At 41.0% G+C, this 26,193-nt stretch overlaps 2 protein-coding genes across 5 annotated transcripts in view; one reads left to right on the top strand and one right to left on the bottom strand.

Annotated features, from left to right (window-relative positions):
- Nucleotides 1–1,164: 1,164 nt before the first annotated feature.
- gdf15 (Growth differentiation factor-15) lies at nt 1,165–3,346 on the bottom strand. Its single transcript, XM_032532240.1, has 2 exons — nt 2,497–3,346; nt 1,165–1,967 (listed from the first exon to the last, which is right to left on the bottom strand). Exons 1-2 carry the CDS (start codon nt 2,906–2,908, stop codon nt 1,177–1,179), a joined length of 1,203 nt encoding a protein of 400 aa, XP_032388131.1. The 5' UTR covers nt 2,909–3,346; the 3' UTR covers nt 1,165–1,176.
- Nucleotides 3,347–12,983: 9,637 nt separating this feature from the next.
- The window catches only part of mast3a (microtubule associated serine/threonine kinase 3a), a 36,548-nt gene continuing 23,338 nt past the window's right edge, over nt 12,984–26,193 (top strand). The window contains exons 1-6 of one of the 4 annotated variants that reach the window (XM_032530533.1): nt 12,984–13,099; nt 15,212–15,243; nt 22,367–22,455; nt 23,161–23,233; nt 24,989–25,009; nt 25,196–25,274. In XM_032530533.1, the coding sequence (XP_032386424.1) occupies nt 13,061–13,099; nt 15,212–15,243; nt 22,367–22,455; nt 23,161–23,233; nt 24,989–25,009; nt 25,196–25,274 (333 nt within the window). In that variant the 5' untranslated portion in view covers nt 12,984–13,060. Of the gene's footprint in view, nt 13,100–15,211; nt 15,244–19,024; nt 19,489–22,366; nt 22,456–23,160; nt 23,234–24,988; nt 25,010–25,195; nt 25,275–26,193 lie in introns of those variants that run through there. The other 3 variants (XM_032530534.1, XM_032530535.1, XM_032530536.1) reach the window with 3 other exon arrangements.

Here is a 26,193-nt window from a genome sequence, read left to right as displayed (position 1 = left end):
TCTCTCCGCATCTCCTTCAGCTCCCCGGTCTCCAGTGTCTCCTCCTTGGACTTTCTCAGCTCCCTCCTCCCCCCTGTCCCTTGCCGTCCTGATCCCAGTCCTCTTGGCCCCCGCCATCCTTCCCCCAGTTCTCCAGTTCTCTCTCATCTCCTGGCGTCCGCCTCCACACTTCCCCAGCTCCTCACTCGTTTCCCTGCTGAGTTTAAATAAACCTCTTTCTCTGAGATTGAGCCTAGCGTTTGGGTCCGTTCTGCTCCGTGGCATTACAATGTCTCCCAGAATCATTTGTTCTTTTTTCTAATAACTTATCTCAAGAGCACTTGAAAGTAAATATCACAAGCTTTGATAATCTATAATGAAAATGTATTTACAGTATCGTCATTGATATGCAATCTGAGCAGTCTGGAGTTTACACAGCAAGCTGCTTTTGTACTCTTTTGTCTTTTTAAATGAAACCAGTGATTGTGTTGCGGTGGTTCCTTGACTTCCCGGTCAAGGCCAAGGTCAATAACGGGAGATAGACGTTATCATATCTTTATTTGCTGATATATCTGGCACACCGTGGCCTTTGTGATCCACAGCGGGTGATAGTATCTCTTTGGATGAATTATACGTATGAGAACACATTATGTTGTTGTGTTTATTATGAAATGTACATGTTGACATATTCAAGTGCAACAGTTCAGTATGAATACGTCAGAACATTTATTTAGGTCATACAATTGTTGAAATGTGTCAGACGACAAACAATATATCTAAAGTATCTCTTAAAACAATACAGTGCTTCAAATAAACAAGTGAATAATAATAATAACAGTAATAATAATAATAATAATAATAATAATAATAATAACATTAATTGGTACTAAAACATACTGTACAATAATAAAACAAAAACTTATATCTTTAGGACCATAAATAGAACTGTAAATAAATACAATTATGAATGAACAGATCCACTGCTTGATCCACAATGCAATACAAAACTCTGTGCAGCAGTGATGTGTTTTTCTTCAAAATAAAGTTGCAATTTTAATTTAGTTAGCCAGTGAAAAACAGATATTTATGCAGTTGTGATACATGATCCTTTGAGAACATAATCAGCATGTAGCATTTATTTCAGTGGCTCACCCAAAGGTTGAAAACAAAATAAATAAATAATAAAAGCACAGATCCTCAGGCACAGTGACATTTACTGACAATCAAGTCATCGAAAGGAGTCAGCTTCAACTTTCCCCTACTGTCATAGTGCATGAGGACCATGGGCTCATAGGCGGCCGGCACGCAACAGGGGCGAGGTGACCCTCCTTTGGTAATCTGATGCAGCCGAGACTTCACCTGTGTGTGCATGCTTGCAGGCTTGTAGTTGTGGGGGCAGGTGCCGTCACAGAAATGCATTGTGTACTCAGTTGGGGCCACCACCCAGTCCGTCCAGCCAATGTCTTTAAAGGACACAGTGACAGACTTCCGGCAGCACCATCCTCGCTCATCGCACACGTCCTCCTTGTTGGAGCGAGGCAGCCTTGTTTTCCTGGCTGGTTTGGGCGGTGTGAGGCCTAACTCCAGAGAAATGCTTGGATTTGCCTTGAAGGCCTCTTTGTCCCCCACAACCGTTCCAACATCCACTAACAGTGCCTCTCCACCATTAGTCCTCATCCACCTCTCCACCTCAGGGCTGATGTCCAGCACCACATCTTGAGTGTGTGATGCATTGGCTCTCACCGGAGAGTTTCCATGTGTCCATGCAGCAGAGTTCATCGGCTTCATTCGGTTGACTTTAACTTCAATTTCTGGTCTTACCTCAGGCTGAAATGAGGTGGGTTTATTTAAAATCTGCCTGGAAATCTTCAGCTCGGCCCGAGCTAGTGTCAGTTCAGTCTGGATATTGGGGTTCTTGTGGAAAACAGCTCTGTACCAATGCACGCGTTGTGGGTGTGCTCCCCTCCAAACCGCTTTTATTGGCTCCACTAAAACAGGAAAAAAAGCTTATTTAGAACCAAAGTTGGCAACATCCTACACTGTTTTGAGAGCAAACAAACAAAGATAACGTATTTAACATCCTGAACTTTTAATTTGAATTCCAATGCTCTCAAGTCATCATTTCGCTTATCATTGATGACATTGACTGATAAAAACATGTTTAAAGTGTAACATCAAGTAAAAGGTGTGTCTGTCACGCTCATGATTTCTAAAAGCTTGTGGGAATGTGTTGGCTTTGTTTACAGGACTGTTTGATGTTATTCCCAACCCTTTGCATACGTTCAAACTCTGCACAGATAAATTCCAGGGAGAAAAGTTATTTACAACCACAATGGCACAAAAGCTTTTGTCTGCCTCTGCAGAGGTAAACACTGCAGGATCTTGTCGTGTAACGTTCTTTCCTACTCCCACTCAAACGTTCCACACTGGCTTTTCACATCAGTCATTTTAGCATGACAATGGTTAAATTAGGCCTGCGTGTCTTCCTGATGTCTCCCTATCTAAAAATGATCTCACCTGTAGCTGGAAAGAGCACAGTAGACATGGTGGATTGCCAGGTTTCCCTCATCGGCTGGCTGGAATTTCCTCTCAGCTCTCTCTGTTTTTCCCTGTAGAGCTGATACATCTTTGCAAGCTCCTCCTGCGAGGCTTTTTGAGTTAGCCTGGGCTCCCTGTCCATACCCAACGAGTCGAGGATCCCCGTCTTCACCGCCTCCAGAAGCAGGACCCTCTGGCTGTCCGTTTTGCCCACATCAGGTGTGCCTTGGTGGGCCACGTGAGGCCGGCTCTCCCCTGAGCTGGAGAAGGAGGCGAGGAGCAACAGCATGCAGGAGATGAGCTGCTCAAGTGTGCGTGGTCTGAGCATGGTGAGCCTGCCAGGTAGGTCTGGTTTTAGAGTGCTGCAGCTCAGTGGATGGGGTTTGTCCATGTTATGAATGAAATTCTTGACATGCTTTTATTTATAGAGCTTCTGTGTTGCCACACCCCTGGTTAGTCAGGTGAGCCTCCGATGGGCTCAGCCAGGGCCATATGTCATGATGTGGCAACATTTTTCAGCATAGTACGTGTTAACAGCTTGTGACTTACAAAATTAGAAATCTGTGCCTTGAATGTCAACATTTACAGCTTTTTTTCCAGTTTTATCAGCACATCAATCAGAGGGTAGACACATAGGAGAGACATACAATAAAGGGATTTCTGGATGAGATTTGGTTTTGTCACGAGTACACGGTGTGCACCTCAGCATTCTACTTCACCATGATTGTCCAGTTATGTGTCACTTGATCAAATAAATAGCCAAATGTCTTACAGTTACTAGTTCTAAGGAGGCAGACAATTGAGAATTACGTTAGCTCCTCCAGGGTTAATAATGTGATAGTTTATTGATCCATATAAGGCTGTCTCTCTGGTCCCTTGCAAATCTGTGCCAAGTATGGTCATAGGTCAGGAACAGGTCCAGACCAAAGAGGCATTTAGAGTCTTGTTCACTCTCTGACTAGACACTGAAACCTGGGAAGGCCCATCTCCAAATGCTATAGACTAACTTCCTGCCAAAGACCGCAAGCCACTATGAGAACAGTCCAGCCTTGCCATGTCCATTTCTATTAGCTGTCTGTGACAACATACAATAAACAAAGCTTGTCAGCTCTCTTTATGATCAAAATAGACTGAAAAACAAGTGACATACCTGCTCTTTGTTTGTTGCAATTGTTGGGACGGACTAAAGAGCTAAAGATAGGCTACAACTGTGTCTGTACTATGGAATGTTATCAGTATGTGAAAGCCCTCCCTTCTATCAGTAACTAGGGTTAGTTCACCACTTACTGTAATACCGTGGTTTCCCTGCCCTAATACATGGGTGTCTGTGTCATTGACCCTATTCTTTCTCCATGAGGGCATTCCCTGACCGTAGAAGCAATTGCAGACTGATGAAGATTAGATTGTATGGAAAATGTCCATATAAAAATATAACAAAACAATAAAATGATTACCACATACCCGTAAAAATGTAATGACATTATCGAAAATGTCATGATTCAAAGCTCCTGTAATATGTGTGGGGCTGTTGCACAAATGGATTGCTAGATTGCTGAAATGCTAGATACTTCCTCAATGGGTATTCAAATGAAACAAATTGAGGAAACACCATTCTTTGGTGGAACCTCTCACAGCTCAGACAGACTGTACAAGTAGATTAGATTAGATTATAGTTTATTTATCCCTCGACGGGGAAATTCTGTCGTTACAGTAGCAGCATAGCAGCAACAGCAAAAAACAAAAAAACAAAAAAACAAAAAAACAAAACAATAACACACAAACAAGTAAGCACGAAAGAAATACAAGGCAAGAAATACAGGCAAGAAATAGACAATGAAAATATGGTAGACTGAGTAAGTAAAATGCCGTCAAACAAAAGGAATTTTGAAGTGCGGTTGCCATGATAAGAGAAACAATATTGCGGTGTAAGTGACGTTAATAATTAAGTTGAATGTGTAATTAGAGCAAAGAAGCAAGAGTCGTGTGATAGGGGGTAAAACAATGGATCACAAGCATAAATGGTTAAAGGTCCCATGACATGGTGCTTTTGGAGGCTTTCATATAGACCTTAATGGTCCCCTAATACTGTATCTGAAGTCTCTTTTATATAGACCTTAGTGGTCCCCTAATACTGTATCTGAAGTCTCTTTTATTAGACCTTAGTGGTCCCCTAATACTGTATCTAAGTCTCTTTTATAGACCTTAGTGGTCCCAATACTGTCTGAATTCTCTTTTATATAGACCTTAGTGGTCCCTAATAGATCTGAAGTCTCTTTTATATAACCTTAGTGTTCCCTAATACTGTATCTGAAGTCTCTTTATATAGACCTAGTGGTCCCTAATACTGTATCTGAAGTCTCTTTTATATAGACCTTTGGTCCCCTATACGGTATCTGAAGTCTCTTTTATATAGATCTTAGTGGTCCCCTAATACTGTATCTGAAGTCTCTTTTATATAGACCTTAGTGGTCCCCTATACTGTACTGAAGTCACTTTTATATAGACCTTAGTGTCCCTATACTGTTCTAAGTTCTTTATTGACCTTAGTGGTCCCAATACTGTATCTGAAGTCTCTTTTATATAGACCTTAGTGGTCTCCTAATACTGTATCTGAAGTCTCTTTTATATAGACCTTATTGGTACCCAATAACATATCTGAAGTATCTTTTATACAGACCTGTGGTCCCCTAATACTGTATCTGAAGTCTCTTTATATAGACCTTAGTGGTCCCCTATACTGTATCTGAAGTCACTTTTATATAGACCTTAGTGGTCCCCTATACTGTATCTGAAGTCTCTTTTATATAGACCTTAGTGTCCCTAATACTGTATCTGAAGTCTCTTTTATATGATCTAGTGGTCCCTAATACCATATCTGAAGTATCTTTTATACGACCTTAGTGGTCCCCTAATACTGTATCGGAAGTTCACTTTTATATAGACCTTAGTGGTCCCCTATACTGTATCTGAAGTCTCTTTTATATAGACCTTAGTGGTCCCTAATACTGTATCTGAAGTCTCTTTTATATAGACCTTAGTGGTCCCTAATACTGTATCTGAATTCTCTTTCTCAAAATTCAGCCTTGGTCCAGAATTACAGCCACTAGAGGCAGACTCACATTGAGCTTTCCTTAGTATGTGCTATTTCTGAGGGTGTAGTTTTTGAGGAGGAGAGGGGGGCAAGTTGGGGGCTGGGGGTGTGGCCTTGACCAACCGCAACTTTGCTCGGATCCTACCATGACATACACCTACCATTTCTAGCCACTGGGGGACCATAGGCAGGCTGAGGGAACTCATATTAATGTTAAAAAACCTCAAAAAAGGGAAGTTTTCATGCTATGGGACCTTAAAGAACCAGAGCTTTAGAAAGTCTTGCACTTGTCACAAAATGAAGAATAATGTCCTAAATGGAAAGCCTTAACAGGGCCGGCCTCCAATCAACACCAGCTACGACAGCCACAAGACAGATTGTTTATGTGTTTTAATAAACCTTCAAAACTTAGCTTTTGTGCCTTCTTCAATTTACTAGTGACATAATAAGCTACAGCATACTAATGCTGAAAAATATGAGTTGTGAAGAGGACGTTCATTACATAATGGGTAAAACAAAAGGTCACAAGCCAAAATGGTTAAGAACCAGAGCTTTTAGAGGGTCTTGCACCTGTCACTACACGAAGAATACACTTTACTTGAAGGTGTCTACATAAGAGGGTCATGACACTTTCATGAACACGTGACATGACACATGAACCCTAACCTTAACCCTAACCCTAACCATAACTTACTTTACATTACTTACACTTCCTAAAAAAAAGATTATGTCACAAAAGTTCCTGACTTGTTTATGATGTTTATGATACGTTCATGACAGTGTCATGTCACTCTTATGTAGATGCCTTGAAGTTAAGTGTAACCGAATAATGTCCTGAATGAAAAGCCAGGACAACGTTTGAGCATATAAAGAAGTTACCAAAGAATGATGTGTGTGAATTTCTGAGAACTGAGTCACTGAGATGATGAAGCAGTCATGTGCTTTTCCAGGGGAGTCTACATTGCAACTTGAAAGTGTGTGAAAGGTGTAAAGTGACTCATGCAAACTGTTATTTAAACTGTCTTTCTCCTTCTCTTTTCATAGTTTTTGTCAAGTGGGAGGGACGGAGAGCAAAAAACCTCTGACTTGTTTTGAAATCATGAGAAAAAGAAGTCTCTGAATAATGACAGTGAATTTCATCATGCACCCTGCAGACAGAGGCGCTGGCTGTTATAAACTTAACATCAGATCAGAAAGATCACAATGACAGCACATTGTGACAGGATATGACAGGATAGAATACAATAAAAAGTGAAATCATTTTTGAACGACCTGGATCCAAACCCAGAACCGTCTTGATGTGAGACCACAATGTTGACCGTTGGGCCACCATGCTGCTTAGCTCCCCTGTCTGAGAAGGATGTCCAGCCAAGAGAGGTCTTTCTGTATATAGATGAATGTGTTGATGGCAAATCAGCAAGTGGAGAAAGTAAGCTTAACTGCCATTCTACAATGATCATTCAAGATCAAGATCAAGATCAACTTTATTGTCCCCTGAGGGAAATTTGTCTTGGGCATCAGTGCTACATAAGGCTGCTGTAAACATCAATAACACATAGACTTTACACTTACATACAACATACAGTCCACCCTACATAACATTACGTTGCACAAGTATCAATGACCCTCCCCTGTCAATCATTGATTCAAGACTCTTTCATGTAGTCATCCATTCATTCATTAATTCATGTTATTTTCTTTTGCCATTACCCTCACACTGCACCGAGAGTGCCAAGGTACCGAACCATTCCCAGGGTGCACAGGGCAGAGGACCTGTTAGTATCCTCTCCACACTGCTGACATTAATGGACAAACAGCTCCACTGCGTCCTCTGGTGGCCCTGAAGCCACAGTACAGACATCAATTGGTTAAGGACAGCTTTCTTTGGAGTCAGAAGGAGCATGTAAATATGAAAGGAAATCCATTGTTTGCAGAAACTAAATCAAAGGCAATTGATTCTCAGTTGCAGCTGCAGGTTTGTGATTTAACCCCCCCAACTAAGAAACAGTCACTGTGCCAAACTTTTGTGGATCATAGGTAATTTTTAACAATAGTTACCTTGATATTTCAGAGTTGGTGTCATTCATGATATTATTTTTACTATATTATATCTGTTTAATTTGATTCTGTTTTTCCAGTTGTTAAGATTATTCAATCCCCAAATCCATGAGTTGCTGAACTCATATTTCCACCTTTCAGCCTTGTAATGCAAAGAAGTCAGGTTCAGATCAGAGAAGACAAAGCAGGAAAAAACGACTGTAAAAAAAGAGGGCAGTGAAAAGAGGAAGAGCTGACTTTCATGCCTGACTGGTTTCACTAACGAGCATGGACAACTTGAAGATGACCTATGCTGGATCACATGGAGAACATGACAAAAAGGAAAACTCTCCAGTGGGTCCTTTTGTAGCTCCAAACTCCATCATCAGTCTATCAGGTGAAGAACAACATCCAGATGTTTCTGGACATTTAATTTAAAGAACGTTTTCTTAGTTTGTGATCAAGTCTGTCTAAAACAAATCCCCTAGCAGTAACAGTACAAACCCAATGCTGACCCAGCATCGTACCTGTTGTACTTCTGTGAAGGTCTGGCAATGCGTGACGGCAAAGTGTGACTGCAGTACAGTAGAAACATTTTCTTTGTCACCTGGGTGGAACTCTTTCAAAATCTCTTCATTGTATGAAACTGATTATAACTCTAATCTCGTTTGGGGATGAGAAAGGATAACGGCGTGATCTGCAACAGTAAACTCACTGATTGAGGACAGAAATATGGAAGGAAACATATGGCTGAACGCACACAGAATTGCTTGATTGTCTCTGTAATTGCATCTCCTGCTGTTCCCATAAACAGCCTGAGTCTTCAACAAGATTTGAAATCAAAACTCGTGTGGCACCACACAACACACACTCTCCTTTATCGGTTAAGACTGCCACATTTTAAACATGGGAAAACAAATTGTGAATTGATGAATGAAATCTTCAATTTTTCAAAATACATGATACAATTTTTAATACACCACTCAAATTTAGAACACACTTGACTGGGCCTATGGGCACGACTCTGCCACCAAATAAAGATAAAGAAATTTCCAATTCATCTTTTAACTGATACTTCTAGAGGGAAGTGATCCAGCAAATCCAAACCAGGCAACGCCAAGTTCTGCTGTGCATGAAGCAATCCCAAAAGACAGAAAAAGACACCGTATTATATTACAGTTTTTCTCCATTGGTTTGGCTCATTTCTTGAAACAGAAATTACATTCTCAAAACAACATGGACAAACTCCAAACTACTTGGCAATTGTTCACAACAGAATTGAATTTCTCATTCATTCATCAATAATTGCAAATGCCTAAGTACATGCCTCAATGTCTCAGTACATCTTTGCAAATGATTAAGTAGGTAGCCTACATTTGCACAATTTCCAAGTGAATAGATCTTGCTGATCTAAACTGATTGTTGATCTTCGGTCTAATGGTTGTTCACTCCAAACTTGTCAGCATCATTTCGTGTATAAGCCATTCATGCCACATAGTCTGTTCATGTCAAAATGAGTCAAGAACACCATGAATCCACATATGAATCCCTTGGAACATTTGATAAAAAATTTTTTTCACAGCAATTGACAGTCAGGTGAAACAACTTTCTAACGAGGAGGAGTTTCACACATCTCAGATGACCAATCAACAGTATGTTTAGTTACATGACAGGTGCTGTCCATGACTGGAATGCTCCCAAACATGTATAGAAAGATCTTGACAATGCAAGACCAGCACAATTTCTGAACATGGAGGCACTGGCCACGTAAAAGAGCAACTGCCTGCTCGAGTAGGAGGAGTTAAGGAGGAAGAGGAGGAGAGGAGGAGGAGGAGGGAGAGGAGGAGGAGGAGGAAGGGTGCGTGTGGTGGAATAGGTCAGGAGAGGAGGGTGAGGCGCTGTAGGCTGTATATAATTTTCATTGATTTTTATTTGTGTTTATATTACGTGTTATGCTGTATACATTTCTTTTCTCTGATGTATAGAAGTACTTTACAGTATGTGTGTGAATGATAAAATTCTGTATTACAGTATATATTTTTGTGAAATCCTATTTCTTTTTTCAGTTTTACACAATTATTGTGTAAGCACAAAAAAACAGTACAGTAACCATCGTGAGCTTAGAATTATAAGGTTATATCTCCACTTTTGGTCGACATTGAGTTTTTGCCACAATCTGATCCATTAGGTGTTTATTACAGTAATGCCTGTGTGGTTTTATTTTTGTAAAAAAAAAAAAGATTACTGTAGATAAGGCTATAATAGAGATTATACTACAACGGTTTTGTCAGCTGGGATGTAAAAACTTTGATGCTCAATATCTCAGAACTACCCTAAACGGAGATAGAACCTTACAATTCTAAGCTCACGCATTGTCGGGTTGTCACCATTGTTAATGAAGCTGGCTAGACTGAAAGTGATATGAGGGATATTTCCATGTCCTCTGCCATAGTGACAAAATATCTAAACATTCTGACTTGCAGTGCTTACATAATGCTAAAGGGACAAAGCATTTTGGGGGCACTGACTGGTGAAATGAGAAGGAAATTTAGTTTTGACACATGAGTGAACTGTTTTGGGAGAGGTATGAGCTTTTGCAGGTGACCCATGGTGTTGTGCCGAACCATCCACGTTATTTTGGCAAAAGCACCAAGAGTGTTGAGAACGTCCGGTCTGTTTCGAGAAATGAGCGAAGCAATTGAGAAGGATCTTTGCCATTTTGGTGGCACTGACTCTATATATGAGAAATGAATTTAGTTTTGAAGCATGAGTGAACTGTTTTGGGAGAGATATGAGCTTTTGCAAGTGAGCTATAGTGTTGTGCTAAACTGTAAGAATGTTTTGCCAAATGATCTTAGAGTTTTGAGAATGTAATTTCTGTTTCAAGAAATGAGCCAAACCAATGGAGAAAAACTGTATTAGAGCATCATTTTCTACTCAAATACCCCAAGATCCAATAGGTCAAACATGCATTTTATGCAAAGTAGACACTTGAAACAGATTTTGAAAAGCAATTAGGTTTCTTGTGTAGATATATTTGCTCTGTAGACGTTTAATTTCCAACACTCAGTTTTGTCAGTTTAGGATAAACAGTGAACGTCACAAGAGAACAACAAAGGATTCATGTCCCTCTGGCACACAAAAATGGACAAGTGACATCCCAGGACAAGAGTCTACCCATTGTTGTGTATGGAAAACAAACACATCATGGTACCGCTGGGTGACTGATCAATCACTGCTATTCAGCGTGACTTCAAAGCACATTTGTTCTGCATCCTCTCTGTTATTCCACCACACAGGCACAGTGTTAGTTCACATGATGGGTGAAAGTAGATGAACTGCATGTATCAAAACAAAAGGCGACAAGTGGGTTGCATGTGTTACTGGAGAGTTTACTTAGGATTGCAGATTATTGCTTGATGATGCAACATCATGGTGACCATAAAGGTTTCTTAAGAACAATGGCAGAACAAAGGGATGGCTTATGCACCGAATGTTTTCTCAAAAGCCATGAATCTTTTAGGCCGACGTTGCTGTCTTTCAGAGGCAGTAGCGGGCTCAAGTTAAACATTTGTAGAACAATTAGAGACAAAATAGGATGAATGCCCTAGAGGATGATTTTTTTCCTTGGCAACTACCATGTTTTCCTAAAACGATGTACAGATTTTAAGGCATTTCCTTATCAAATGGCTTAGGAAAATGAAGTGCAAATAGCTGCTGTAAATGTGTCAGGTTATAGATAGATAGATAGATAGATAGATAGATAGATAGATAGATAGATAGATAGATAGATAGATAGATAGATAAATAGATAGATAGATAGATAAAGAGATAGATAGATAGCTAGATAGATAGATAGATAGATAGATAGATAGATAGATAGATAGATAGATAGATAAATAAATAGATAGATAGATAGATAGATAGATAGATAGATAGATGTTGATCCAATAAAATGGGAAATTACAGTGTTGCAGCAGCAAAATCAGTCACATAGCACAGACTATAAATATAAATGAAATACTAGGATACAACATACAATATACATGAAATAATAATAGGATATCATACAAGAACAATTATTTGAATATATACAAGTTGAGAAAACAAAAAAGTATAACTGCTTAAACAGTATGCTAAAATGTAAATAGACCAAAGTGAACCGGTTCCTCATCAGTAATCTACACACCTGGTCCTGATGATCATCATCCCAACACTATTTACGCTGTCACCTGACATCCAGTCCCTGACGGATCGTTATCCAACACTTGTATGTTGTGCTTGTGTGTCAGCCTCAATTGTTGTCAGTCGCTGGTGATTTGTTGTTCATGCATGTTTGTTTAACTAGTTCCTGTTCCTCTGTCTGCAGTAGGCCACATTCACCCTGGAATTCCCTTCCCTCTTGCCTGGCAACCAGAACCATCAACCACGTCGTTCCATCAAGACCCCATTCCACCAGTACCCACCTCCCAACACGTTTGTCCCAACCATCAGCACTCCATCACCCAGACTCACACGTCTGGCATTCCCTTTCCAGTTACAATACAACAAATACTTACCTTTTTTTACCTGCTACCTTGTCCTGGTCTGCGTTTGGGTTCAGAACCTGAGAGTTTCTTTAAGTGGGGGGGAGGGGAATCTCCACGGGGGAGCATGTCCTTGACCCCTCCTCCTAGGGTTTGGGCTTAACCCTGAATGTTTACAACATCTGCCTCCGCTCCAGGTTATGTATCCCAGAGGCTTGAGCTTTGCCAAAACAGAGACAGAGTATGGGGAGAACATGAAATGATGAGGGAGTGAGAGAATTTCTGTGTAGGCAATTGATAACGATGGTCTGAAAAATGTCCATTACACCCAGTAAAACCAGTAGTTTGCATTTATTATCTTTATTTCAGGCTCACAAGTAGGTGGATAGCAGAAAATACACACAAGAAATATATACATAAAAAAAAATAACATACAACATACAAAATATTCCTCATATTACAAATGTTAAAAATGTGTGTGCAAGCTGTCATGCCAGTGTTTTCGGAGTTCAGATGAGAATCGAAAGCAGCTCTTCCTGGGAGTTGTTAGAGTCTCTGTGATGCTAATTTGACAAGTGATCACATAATGTCAATAGGGGAGGGGGGTCAACAAGCCTTCTCACTTCATTACTCGGGGGAGGATAACTAACCCTAACCCCAACGCCTCCTCGCTCCCCTCCCCTCCCCTCCTGGTCAGGTGATCAGCTGACTGAGGTGCCCGCGTTTTCGGGACCGGTTGTGCAGCTCTCTCCGGGAATGAGGAGGCGTTGGTTGTGAAACAGAAGCAGCAGGAGCGAGGAGGACTGTATTCATGCTCCATGGAGAGGACAGAGCGCAGGATGGGCTGACTGATCCGAGATCCACTTTGGACTTTTTATTGTCTTCAATAATGGACGAGCCCAATATCCTGAGACGCCGCGGTCTACAGGTAAATAGAGACTGTCGGCGTGGTGATATGGTGATAAAGATGATGATGATGATGATGATGATGATGATGATAATAATGAGCAGTTGGCGATGATGCGAGCTGGGTTTCACTGAATTTTCTTTCTTTGTTATGATTAGCCTTTAAGACATCTTGGAAATATGTAGTATCTGTCTATTTATTAAAACAGGTGGTGGCCCCATGATGAATAGTAGCTCTTGATGCAATTAATGAACGTAGGTCTTATGTGTTTATTTTGGAGCTGCCAATTGGTACTTGTGTGAAGCTGGTTGCCTTGGTGACAGGAGCTTAAAACCCAAGGGTGCATGAATGGCAGAAACATCCCTTTTAATCTTCTCCTGGGTGCCATGTTTATAACTATTAGGAATGTAGAGAATAACAATAATGATTTGTTTTCCCTCCCTGTAGTTCATTCATGTGTATATTTTCTGCATAAATAAAGTAGTGAAAGCTGTATTGTTTCTACCCCTGGTGTGTTATGGAGGAGGTGGGATGGTGATGAAAGACTCAAACTGGGTGTTCCCATTCACTTATTTTTCCGCCTGAAATGAATCTGCAATTTAAATGTAAGTGCAGCCATGTCATTATAATGATAATGATGTTATGTTGAAATTGGTCTCCCTTGAAAAAATACACAACATACTGTATGTTGGTCCAAATTGAAATGTTCTGATTAGTGATGAAGCTTAAAGTACAATAATTAAAAAGAGATCTCTCTGCAGAAATGTCTTTGTTGTATGTATGTTTGTACCCACCTTGTTTTTATATGTGGCATACATTAACCAGTCACTTTCTGAGACGTGTCTTTAGAAAAATGGAGAGGATAAATCCAGTGAAAGTAGCCTCAGATCAATTTTTTGCCACCCTTCGAATCATGATTGGCAAGAATATAGTTTTGCAGTTGCCTGAGCTCAAACGCAGTAGCCATGGGCTATTCAGGGTTTGTATCATTGCTGTTAAATGTCTGGAAGACCCACTTGTCATGCAAGAAACTAGGTCGTACTGCAGCTAATAAGATGTACACTGCATTAAGAAGAAGATATGTGGGAGTGACAGAGAAGGGTAAACATTGTAGGGGAATCTCAATAAATGCTGTTGCATACATTTTTTAATGAATGTTATAGGTGCCTGCTATGACAGCAAAAAAAACTTCACATTCCTCCCTGTTTATTCAGAGCAGTGTGTTTTCATAACAGCAGAAACATACAAAGTGCTCTTTGGATGCTTTTCTATAGACCTTAGTGGTCCCCTAATACTGTATAAAAAAGTCTCTTTTATATAGACCTTAGTGGTCCCCTAATACTGTATCTGAAGTCTCTTTTATATAGACCTTAGTGGTCCCTAATACTGTATCTGAAGTCCTTTATATAGACCTAGTGGTCCCTAATACTGTACTGAAGTCTCTTTTATATAGACCTTAGTGGCCCTAATCTGTATCTGAAGTCTCTTTTATATAGACCTTAGTGGTCCCCTAATACTGTATCTGAAGTCTCTTTTATATAGACCTTAGTGGTCCCTAATACTGTATCTGAAGTCTCTTTCTCAAAATTCAGCCTTGGTCCAGAATTACAGACACTAGAGGCAGACTCACAATGAGCTTTCCTTAGTATGTACTATTTCTGAGTCTGTAGCTTTTGAGGAGGGGGGGGGGTAAGGTGGAGGCTTGGGGTGTGGCCTTGACCAACTGCCACTTTGCTCGTATGACAGCCATGATGTCTCTCTCTCATGGGTGGGCCAAATTCTCTGGGAGGGCAAAGCAGAGAAAGTGAAGATAACCTTGCCCCTTATGACCTCATAAGGAGCAAGATTCCAGATCGGCCCGTCTGAGCTTTCTCAAAGGCATGGCAGGATACCCAGGGCTCGGTTTACACCTATCACCATTTTTAGCCACTGGGGAACCATAGGCAGGCCGGGGGAACTCACATGAATGTTAAAAAATAAAGTGAATTTTCATGCCTTGGGACCTTTAAACCAAATAGTAAAACAAAAAAACAGCAATAGTTGATTTCAAACCAATGTTAGCATAAAAAACCTGGAAAAGGGATTTATTTAAGAAGATATTCACATTTCTATGTTTCCCATCTTCTTTTCTAGAAAGAACTGAGTCTTCCTCGCAGGGGAAATGTGTAAGTATGATAAATTGAACTATTTGGTGCTGTCTCTCTTTTTCTCTCTCCGCCTCCCTCTGGCTCCCTTTCTCCTCCTCAAACCAGACCAACAAGTGCCTGTCACTTATCAGCTTTACTGTGCATGCATACCATATGTCACACCATTGGACAGTTAATTGACACTTTCCTGATAAACAAGAACTTTTCAAGATGTTAACGTGGATTGCCTGAAAGTCTGCGATGTCTCACCACTCAGGTTTAGAGAGGGAGAGAAGAGATAGAGATACAAATCTTTGATGTGATAACAGCGGAAACAATGGTATTGTTAAAAAGGCATGCATAAACAATGACTTTAACCACAGTACAGCATGGGTGTATAATTAAACTGGATATCTGTTAGACTGTTGAGGGTAACCATGACTGTGGTATCGCGAAACTCATATGTGGGATAAATACTGATCAGATTACCATACTGATAGGTGTGAAGGATTTAAAGTTGATCAGTGGGCCAAAGAAAATTGTTATTGACGCTTGAAAGGGGGCCAAGAGAAATGATATGAGCCGCCGTTTACAATCAAGGGGTCGCAAGGCTGTGACAATCATGCGGCTTCTGATTGGCTGGCCGGCCCAAACGGCCCATGAGGGCCCACGGTCCCTCTGGCATCTGCTCAAATTCCAGATTACCAGTCATTCACTGATTTCAAGTGGCACACATGAAGAGCATGAAGGAAGTTGTGAGCTTCCTGCTCAAACCGGAGGCACCTCAGTCAGAACAAAATCAATCTCTTCACTGTCTCTAACCTGTTCAGGGACTTCCCCCAGTCTTTAGAGAAGTGATTACGCCAGGCTGTAGTTTCACCATCTGTGAGTCAGAGAAATATCATGGGACATTCTAGATTACAGTCGACAGATGTAATTTTTTATAGAGTTAAATATGTTTGTGCCGCTCACATCCTGCTTATTCCTGCCAATCAAGGTGTGCGAAACAGAGAAGGAAATTGTCATTCATTGTAATACTAGTCTGGATCAACTCCGTTTTGTACAGGAAACAACCTTTGAGCTAGCAAGCTACACGCTAAAAATGGCAAGTTTTATCATGTAATAAGACATGGCTGCTTGTTTCTTTCTGTGAATGATTGTAAAGATTTAAAAAGAAAATGTTTGCGGCATTTATTCTCTTAACCGGACGTTTTGGGGCCGATTGGTAAGGGTTGCTATGGACGAAACACGCATGGTGATACACTGATACATCAGGACCAAAACCTCACGCCACATGAACAGTTTTTCCCATCTACCACTAACCTTATCAACAAGCCCCGGAACCCCCCCTGACTCTCTCCACCCCCCCCCCCGGCTCTTCATAACACTGTACTCTCTCTGCTGTAATGCTCTTTTTATTTGTCTTGATTTTTATTTTTTCATTTAATACATACTGTGCACATACACTTATACTTATGTGGTTTATACCCATACTTATATTGTTTAATATTCCATGTAGAGAATGAGTGACGTGCACCAACAACACTAAGTCAAATTCCTTGTATGTGTTTAAAAACATACTTGGCAATAATACCCTTTATGATTCTGATTCGGACTGGTAAGAGTAAATGAGGTTTAATTATGTATCCAGGTATTTTAAATAGCTTACGTTACTGTATTGTGTAAACAGTTAACTTCATTTAATATTGTATGTGGAGTATGATTTGCGGGGTGCTAATGTTCCACCAAGACAAGTTCCTTCCCCAGACTAATTTGTCTCTGTGTCCGGAGCTTAGCGCCGCCCAGGAAAATTGTAATTGGTTTAAAGAAATGGAAACAACAGAGGTGTTTTTTTCTCCTATCCCATAATGTATGTATGGTGTAGGCAGACCTTATTTCACGACGTTGTGGAGATAGGTCTGGCAATGTGAGACTATCGCGATTGTAATATGTTATTCATAAAGGTAAGTGGTTTCTCTACAAACAAAACACTCAAATACTTCAGCAGGGACTTGTAGTGTGTCTGTGGAAAGGCTTATTAGTAATCTAAGGGATTTGCTAGGACAGTGTTTTTTTATCTGTTTAATAGTCTAGCAGGGCTGGATTAACTCAATAGGTGGCTAAATTAGCTGTGGGCTTTTGACCTCCTGTTTGTAGTCATTTAGTTTAAAAAGAAATATGCGTGTACAGTTGGACTTGAGCACACAAGTCATTTCCAAACACATGTGCAAGTAATCAAACTGCCTGAAGGTCTGCATATATTATTATATAGTATAGCCCTGTTTTTGAAAAAAAAAGTTCCTACTTATTGTCTAACCTTAGATCCAGAAGGAGCAATGCAGATTCTGTCCTGGTCATGAAGAGTGGACCAGTTCTTTATCCTTGCAGGCAGGGTGCGATTTCCTCAGGGGGATGCGTGGGATTTCCCCCTTTCTGGTCTAATATCCCTGCCTCTGCTAGTATTATTTTTATCCCCGGTTAGGACTAAATGTAACCCTCCTCCTCAAAGTGATCAATGCTACTTCACCAATAGACCATTATATACCTAAAATAAGTAAAGTGCTGTTACGTGAACAGTCTATAGTGCCTTGGAACGATAAAATCTGAGCGGCAGTTGCTGCTTGTATTCAGCCGGTACAGAGCTCCGGGACGCCCGCTACAAGAGTCAGTTGTTTAGCCGTCAACCGATGGCTGTGAGCCGGCTTCAGGCATCGCCAGATGACGGTCCTTTCTGTGGCCATAGTAGTGAGGTTTAGCCAGAAAAAGTGAGTGTCATGCGGCGATGACAGTTAGGTTTAGGCACCAAAATGACTAGTTAAGTGTTACCTGGGTGAAAGTATTTTGTTTTCGCTCTCCAACTTGAAAGCACTGTATTTTCCATTGAATATTGAAGTGCATATTTAAGTGTTTGGCATGCCTGGCCGAGTGGCACTGTGTCCATGGTATTGAAAGGGGGATTTAATTCTTGTATGTTTTTTGGGAGCCAGGGAAAGAAGATTGTCCGGTTTGGCGACCTCAAATTGGCTTCTCTGCTCTTTGCAGATGATCTGTTTCTGTTGGCTTGACTTTGAATAGAGCCGCTGCTCCCTTTTTTTAAAAGTAGCCAGTTGAGGTGGTTTGGACATCTGATAAGAATCCCTCCTAGGTATATTCCTTTGGAGGATACCCGGCATGTCCAACTGGTAGAAGAACCAGAACAAGCTGGAGAGATTATATATCTCATCTGGTTTGGGAATGCCTTGGGGTCCTCCAGGAGGAGCTGGAAAACCTTGCTGGGGGAGGGACATCTGACCTACCTACCTATCCGGCTGCAGTAGTGGATTCAAAACCTTACCTAAGTAAAAGTATGTTAGTATAATCATCAAAATGCACTTATCCCTTCCTAAAATAGCCTACAGAAGTATTTTGTGTAGTAACATGTTCCATGTCGGTGTTTGCATTAATATTCCCGTTGCATCAATCTGTATGTTAAATTGTACTGCTGCAAATGTTTAATATTGTGCTTATTTTAACTCATTTTATATACTGTTAGGTAGTTTAATCCACAGCAATGCATCCTATTCTATACTAGCATCATATGTTTGTTTGTTGTATTTCTAAGAAGTCAACTTTTCACGAGTTTAGAAAATCAGCCCTGTTTTCAGCTTTGTGACGATCCATTCAGAATGGAAAAAACTACCTGAAAACGTCCCCAGACGTTTCACGAACACGATTTCGGTTTTTCTCTGTGCGGTTTGTTTGTATTCGAGTTGTTCAACACAATATTTCCGAGAGTGCTTGAAGGCATCATTAGTCCCTCCTCCGTTCGGCACGAGCTGACGCGACTGCGCAGTGCGGCGTTGCTGGTGCTGTTGGAAAGTTTGTATCACTTCTTAGCTACATGTCGGTGAAGATATCGCCAGATAATGTCACAACCCGCAGCAGACGGACTGTTTCCAACATTTTGCTGGTAATAGGGAGAAGGAGCCGAGCGGACATGTCCGTAGCAGTCGCTCAACATCACCGTGCTGCTGGGTGCCGTGGGTCTGTGGTCAGTTTGAACCGAAGCTAAATGGAGTTTCTGCCGTCGGACACTGCGTACTGGCCTAACCGCAACCAATAACAACTCTTAAGAGAGACTGTATACCATGATGCTCCCACTTTAACAAGAATACAATTTCTCATATCTGGATTGGATTTATCGGTCAACACCATCACCATGTCTGACCAAAACTACTATTGGACCGTGTTGCCGAGCTACAAAACTAGTTTTGTGACCGGGGCCATGATGAAAAGATCAAAAAGGTAAAAACAGCACAGCCTGTTTTGATACTAACGTTAGTCTTTCTGAATATCTAGCTAGCTAGCCAACAGTGATAACGGTACAGCCTTGACTGCCGCCGCCCGCAAACCGAAAACGCCAGTGTATCATCAGCTCCCCACTGAGCTGTGCCATTCGCTGTCTGGCTAACAGCAATTTGTTGAACGTTTATGTTGAGCTATTCGATTTACAGCACATAAACGCAACCCCTACAGTGTTTGGTACGATTATCAGTGTACAACTCAGATTGATAATGTCATTCCTGTGTCGGTGATAGCATACCGTGTGTAGCTGTGTGTGTGTGTGTGTGTCGGCTAACGTTACATCCGCCCTAGTTTTTGTTTCCGACGGAGAAACGTGGCCATTGTATAGTGTTGTGTTTGGGGCCAGACTGCATTGTCTGCTACCAGCTGTCGCATAAAGCGACACAGAGTCCCAATGCGGATCGATACACTGATGTTGTTAGTGGGACTGTAGTGTTGTCAATGTGCTTTTATCGGCGAGATAAATTTAATCAGCCCTGACAAAGTAGAGCAGTATCATTAGCCTTTTATGCCATGTAAGGACTCAGTGTGTATTTGGCAATCAGTGAGTTCAGTGACCTAATCGGGATTTATGGAATTTGTATTGTATTGTGTTTTCTATCCTTCAATATTTTGTTGTGATTCTAAGACAGTATGCATCAGTTATAGCTGGTGTCAATGGCATACACTACAAGACCCACTGCTAAGGATCGTTCCTTCTGGAAGAAAACCTCATCTTTTAAATATACGTAAAATAAATCTCTAACTATTAACAAGCTGCTAAAGACATCCTGTGGAGCATTAAACTATCCACCTTTCCCGTAGCTAGGGAACATCCATCAGTCATGTAACCCATAAATCACAGCGTGACTTTGAATGGAGCTCAGTGAATAAATGCAGTCCTTCATCATCAGCAGACATGTGAAACATACAGGCCTGCATCTCAGTGGCCTACATTCATCTATAACTAGATGGCTGCCTGCACAGTCCCTACCAACCACCGTTGTATGAGTAGCCTTATCAATGGCCACGTGTTAAAAACGCTCTCTTGTGATCATGGTGTGATACAGTGATGCTTTCACACCACCCAGGCTCTCTATAGTGTGAAAAGGGTGTCTGTTTATTTATTTTCTGATAAGAAGAAAATGGTGCACACTCACAGCGTCACTCTGTGGTGACGATGTTGGTGTGTCGTTGGAGCCAAAGTCAAGCATTTATTGGCTCTCCCTTTTCTCTGTTGCTGTGCTGTCTCTGCCACTTGAGGCTTTTTAGGTTGGGGGCCATAAACTGTGTGAATCTGCCTCAGCACCGACCCAGAAATGTCAGGCTCTGTTGATGTCTCAGCCCCCCAATTATTTTAGGTCATTGTCAGAGAGGAAGAGAGATGACATCGACATCATCTGGATGAAACGGAGAGCATGATGGGATGGCTTACATCCAGTTTAGTGGGGAATGTAAAAGTAAACTAAAAAGAAGCCCACATTCTATTCTGGATGAAGACACTGGCACACACAGTGAGCACCAGGCACCATTTTTGCACAAATATACAGGAAGTGGAAAAAAACCCATTTAAACTTAACTGTGTCATAATAACACAGACGTTTATGCCTGTGTTATTATGTTATTAGTCATGCTTAGAGAAATGTCACCTAGTATTCTCTGCCAGCTTTTAAACAGCTCTGCCGGTCATCACTTTTATTATGTGATCTTTTCTTAGAAATAGGTTTCCTTAAAGGAGTTATAAAGAAGTTGACAAAATATAGAAAGTTTGAACAAAGCTCGTCGCACAAAGAGGAGAACTGGTTGCAAGTTTAAGCCAACCAGCATGGCAGAAGGAAACCCTCTTTCATCAAAACAACACAAACGAACAGGTTTTTATATATGTAGAAAAGGCTTGAATCCAAGGTTGCATCAGCCCTTGAACCTTTGACTCTGTACAATGGAAAAACAATCTGATCACCTATCAACCTATAGGTCAGTTTGTGTGGTTTACCAACAGATTGGGTTAATCCATGGATCTGTAATGGTGTGGTCACAGTATGTTATGGCCTGTGCTGTTATGATATGGGAGTCATTAGGACCACTCATTTCTTCGCGTCATTGTATAACAACCAGCCATGGCTGCTTTTTATAGGCTCACATATAGGTGTGCCCACTGGTACAAGTGCTGCTCTTCCCAGACTTTTCCCATATTCTCACATGAAAATTCTTCCAGACGCAGGAAACGTTATCGGATCTTCACTGATACTTTAGTGCAGGGACAGCAACCTTAGGCATGCATGCCACCATTAGTGCTGGGTATGGTTCCATATGTTCTGGTTCTGATACCAATATCGTGACTTTGATAATGGTTCCTGAATGTTACTTGTTTCAATACCAATGTTGTCCAATCCATTTTAACAAAAATAAATCACACATTAGGGCACATATCTTTTTATTTATTTCTCAGCTCTTACTAAGTGAGCCCCGTCTCTGTGTGTAACATAGAGTTTTTTTCTGCGTGCTGATGTATGTTATGTATTTTCAAAAAACTTAAGGGAAATATATCCATTATGTTGGTTACTCCTCCCCATTCAAAAATAGTTCTATTATTGTTATATCTTTACATACCAACATGTTTGTAGCTATGCATGTATGTGGATGTATAAACACCATTGGCCTGCCAGTATCATAACAGCTATCAGCGTTTTCCTTATCACGATCAACAACTCCAGTTCATAGGTTGACTCTGTTTTATTTTACCTGACTGTTTACTGCACTGATAAAGCAGCACTGCTGAGTGATTGTGTTTGTAATTGTCTTGTATAATCAAATGTTTTTTGTTTTCCTCCTCTCACAGTTCCCGTAACAACAAGAGAAGGAGTTTGGCGGTCGGGACCCCGTCGCCCACGCTCTCACGACCTCTTTCGCCTCTCCCACTTGCCACAGGTACTCGTGTTGTTTTTAGTTGCGTGTCTGCTCGGCTCAGTGTGTGATAATTGGCAATTAGACCAGAGGCTCATCACCCATACTTTACGTAGACATGATCACATGAAAAACAGGCAAGCAGGTCCGGATAGAATGATGAGCCCACCACATTAGCATTTCTGTTTAGTATATGTGCCCTCGGGCTAACTTTCTGTTTTGATGCATGTCACAAGACTAGCACTGGTTTCCCTTATCAAGTTTCCATTGCTGTTGGACCATAATGTGCCCACAGTATAGTGCACAAGATATACAGAAGTTTCCTTATGGGTTTTTTATTTTTTCATCCAGCTGCCTGAAGTGCTAAATGGAGACTCATTGATTCTTTGCACTCAAGGTTGTGGTTTGCTGGCATGAAAACCCTTTAGTGACCCTTTCGTGTGACCGTACTCTGTGCTGTCTGCACATTCTTTTAGATTAGGCAGGGAACATGAGTAGTTAACTTCTGTGGTGGTGTCACTGTGATTTAAAAAAATATATATTTTAGATTGTTTCAGGTTGAACTAATTCAGTTGCAAAATGATCATTGAGCGTATCTCTAACTGAGAATGTAAAACAAATGGACAGCTGCTGGCATGATTCATCATATAGTCACATACATAGTATTCATATACATATCTCAGCTTGTACTAATTTTTAACCTTGTAACTGATTTATGTGTCTCTTCAGCTGGCAGCAGCCCTTCAGAAAGCCCCAGAAATGTCTCTGCAAGCACTTCTGCTAACTTCCAGTTTGCCCGCAGGTAAGAATGAATTTAACTGCTTTTTAATATGGAGTTGTTCTAAGGCACTTGAGCTAAGCCACATTGCAGCAGAGGTATTTCTCCTACCTCAAATAAAAACTGGATAATAGAAAGCTTGAGTTCAAAACATAAGCTATAAACACCCATATTTCCGCACAGAGGTTAATGCCATGCCAATCCAAAACACAAACTTCAACATTTTTTACTTATTTTAAGCTAAAAACAATACAAAACAGATTGAGGAACTTGGTTTTGGATGAAACTGAGCTGCATGAATAATGAACATGCCACTGTGGTGGGAATGAGGCAATGGAGAAGCAAGTCCAACCAGCCAAAGGGCCCCAGGCCCACTTGCTGGACATGAGTCTTGGTATTTGTCAATTAAATTAAGGTGGAAAGTCAGTGCACACACTCATTACTCAGGGCTTCTGTGATTATGGGGAAGATTGCAGAGCTTGCCCTCTCATCACACTTCTTACAGCTGTGTATACACTCAATGGAATTTAGAGGAATAGCAGCTGTAACTGGCACCCTCGTTCATAGCAGAAAATAGTGTACTTTAAATGTATAGGCTTATTTCAAATATCGTGTGTTTTGACTTTGCATTTAATGTTGCAGTGCAGTATGGCATATTGCACCATAAGCTTGAGGATGGAGAGGGGAAGCCTCCTGATAGGATTGCCTCACACGAGCCTGCATGACTCATCTAAATTTATTGAGACTATTTAAGCTGCGGAGACAGATGCTGTGACAGCACTTTTGACTCTCCTCTGGGTTTATTTGTTATTCACAGAAGCTGTGATTTAAAAAAAAAAAAAAAAATTATTTGTGAGCTGTGAATTACTTTGTCATGTAAACATGAACAAGTCAAACACACAAAAGTTAGCATTCACTCACATGAAGAATAAAGAACTTTTTTTTCCCCTCAAGGGTGAGGCATAATCATTTAGCTGCAAGCCCCCTCTTCACCCGTCAAGATGCTTTTTTTAACCTTAGGGTGTGAGGACTGCCTACATTTTGGCTCAAAATAGTTTATTACTCCACCCCAGGCGTCCATTCTAACATTGATTCAAAGCCTTGTTTTTAATTTTTAGCTTCTACCCTCTTAATCCTTGCAGGGCCTTAATAAAACAACCTAGCATTAGTAGTAGGGCGTTTGATTACACATAGCGGATGACATACATGTGGGATAAGAACCAGATGAGAAAACAAACACGGCTTATTCCCCCGAGTAATCCTCAGATCTCAGTCACATTCAGAGCAGAACCATCTGAGTTCATTGTGGCAGTCGTGGTGTGAGAGAGAGAGAGAGAATTAAGTTATGGTGAAGGTTAAGGTTAGGCATTTAGTTGTGATGGTTAGGTTAAGGGTCTACTCTAGGGAATGACTTTTGTCAATGACAGGTCCCCACAAAGAGTGTGTGTGTGTGTGTGTGTGTGTGTGTGTGTGTGTGTGTGTGTGTGTGTGTGTGTGTGTGTGTGTGCGTGTGCGTGTGTGTGTGTGTGTGTGTGTGTGCGCGTGTGCGTGTGCGCTTGAGCGCTTGCTGCAGTATTATGGCAGTTCTTGGCAGGTGTTCAGCAGCAGTGCTGTGAGAGACAAACAGTGATATGACTCTGACAGCCAGACTTACACTGTCACAATCATTCAACACTGTTTGTTTGTTTCTTTCTCACTTTGTGTCTCCGCCTGCCCTCTTCCTCTCTTTCTTACTCTTCTTCTCCATTTGTGTCTTCCTCTTTTTTTGCATTGGTGTAGCCAACTGGCCCGCACTGAAAGGTAAGAAAACGTCCGCTTCAGATGTTATCACTTTAAACTTGCATGGGAAGATTTTGCATAAAATGAGATTTGCAGGTGTAGAAAGGCTAAGCTTTGAAGATTGGAGTGAGTCAACAGGATGTGCAGATTTCATATGTGGTGGGGAGCTACCACTGAGCAGTCGGTTTCTCTGTTTTCTTTCTGCAGAGCGGATGGGCGAAGGTGGTCTGTGGCGTCCGTTCCCTCATCTGGATACTGCACTAGTGCACCCAGTTCATCAGTTTCTGTAAGCTGAATCTCTTTTTGTGTTTCTCAACAACAACAAAAAAAACAACTTTTCCTGCATTTGTCAGTCATGGGACCACTTAGCTCCCAGTGTTACTTATACTCAGCACATCCATCCGTTTATAGGGTCACGGTGTCTCATAAGCTTATGGTGTTTGTTGCGGCTGTAAGCAGCCCAACAAAGTGCTGCCTCGAGGGACTAAACACTGAGAGGTGCATAAACGCACTGTGACGTGCTCGAGATTGTATTGCAGTGATTTATTCCTCCACATGTAAAATACAAATAGCACTGCAGTTACCAAATGTATAATTACTGTGTGTCGATAGAAGTGCAACAGAAGGTGTTGGGGTGAGCTCCCAGGCTCACCCCCTTTCTGTCAAAGCCCAAAAGACCCAGGTGAACAGGTGATATAATAATAATTTAAGTAAGACCACAAACAACATACAGTATGTGGCTCCTACATTGTTGACGGGCTCATCTGTTAATCCCATCATATTAATACACACAGTGTAGGAAATACATCAACAACTTATAAATTCTTGTTGATTTACAGTAGACCCCAGTTTACAGAGTGAGTTCTTTTATAAAAGCGCTCTGCACCTGGGCCATATTTTAGATGAGCTGTGAAAGTGGTGTTCTATACTATTTCCACAAACTGCACACAGCAAAAGACAGCAAGCTTATTTAATATCTTGAGCTACTTGATTCGGCTTATATTTACCATATTTTGGTAAAAATACAAAAGCGCTTCAAAATGACTGAGCATGCAATAGACAATATAGTTCTTGGTGAAGAAACTTACCACTTACTAAAACCGTTTTATATTCAACTTTTTATATTTTTTGGACATTTTCAGCCTTTATTTTTGACAGGAGAGCTGAAGACATGAAAGGGGGGGGGGGGTATGACATGCAGCAAA

Source organism: Etheostoma spectabile, chromosome 12, assembly GCF_008692095.1.
Source record: "Etheostoma spectabile isolate EspeVRDwgs_2016 chromosome 12, UIUC_Espe_1.0, whole genome shotgun sequence".
Classification (NCBI taxonomy): Eukaryota; Metazoa; Chordata; class Actinopteri; order Perciformes; family Percidae; genus Etheostoma; species Etheostoma spectabile.
The sequence above is the reverse complement of the archived record's forward strand: the minus strand, read 5'-3'. Positions and strand labels throughout refer to the sequence as shown.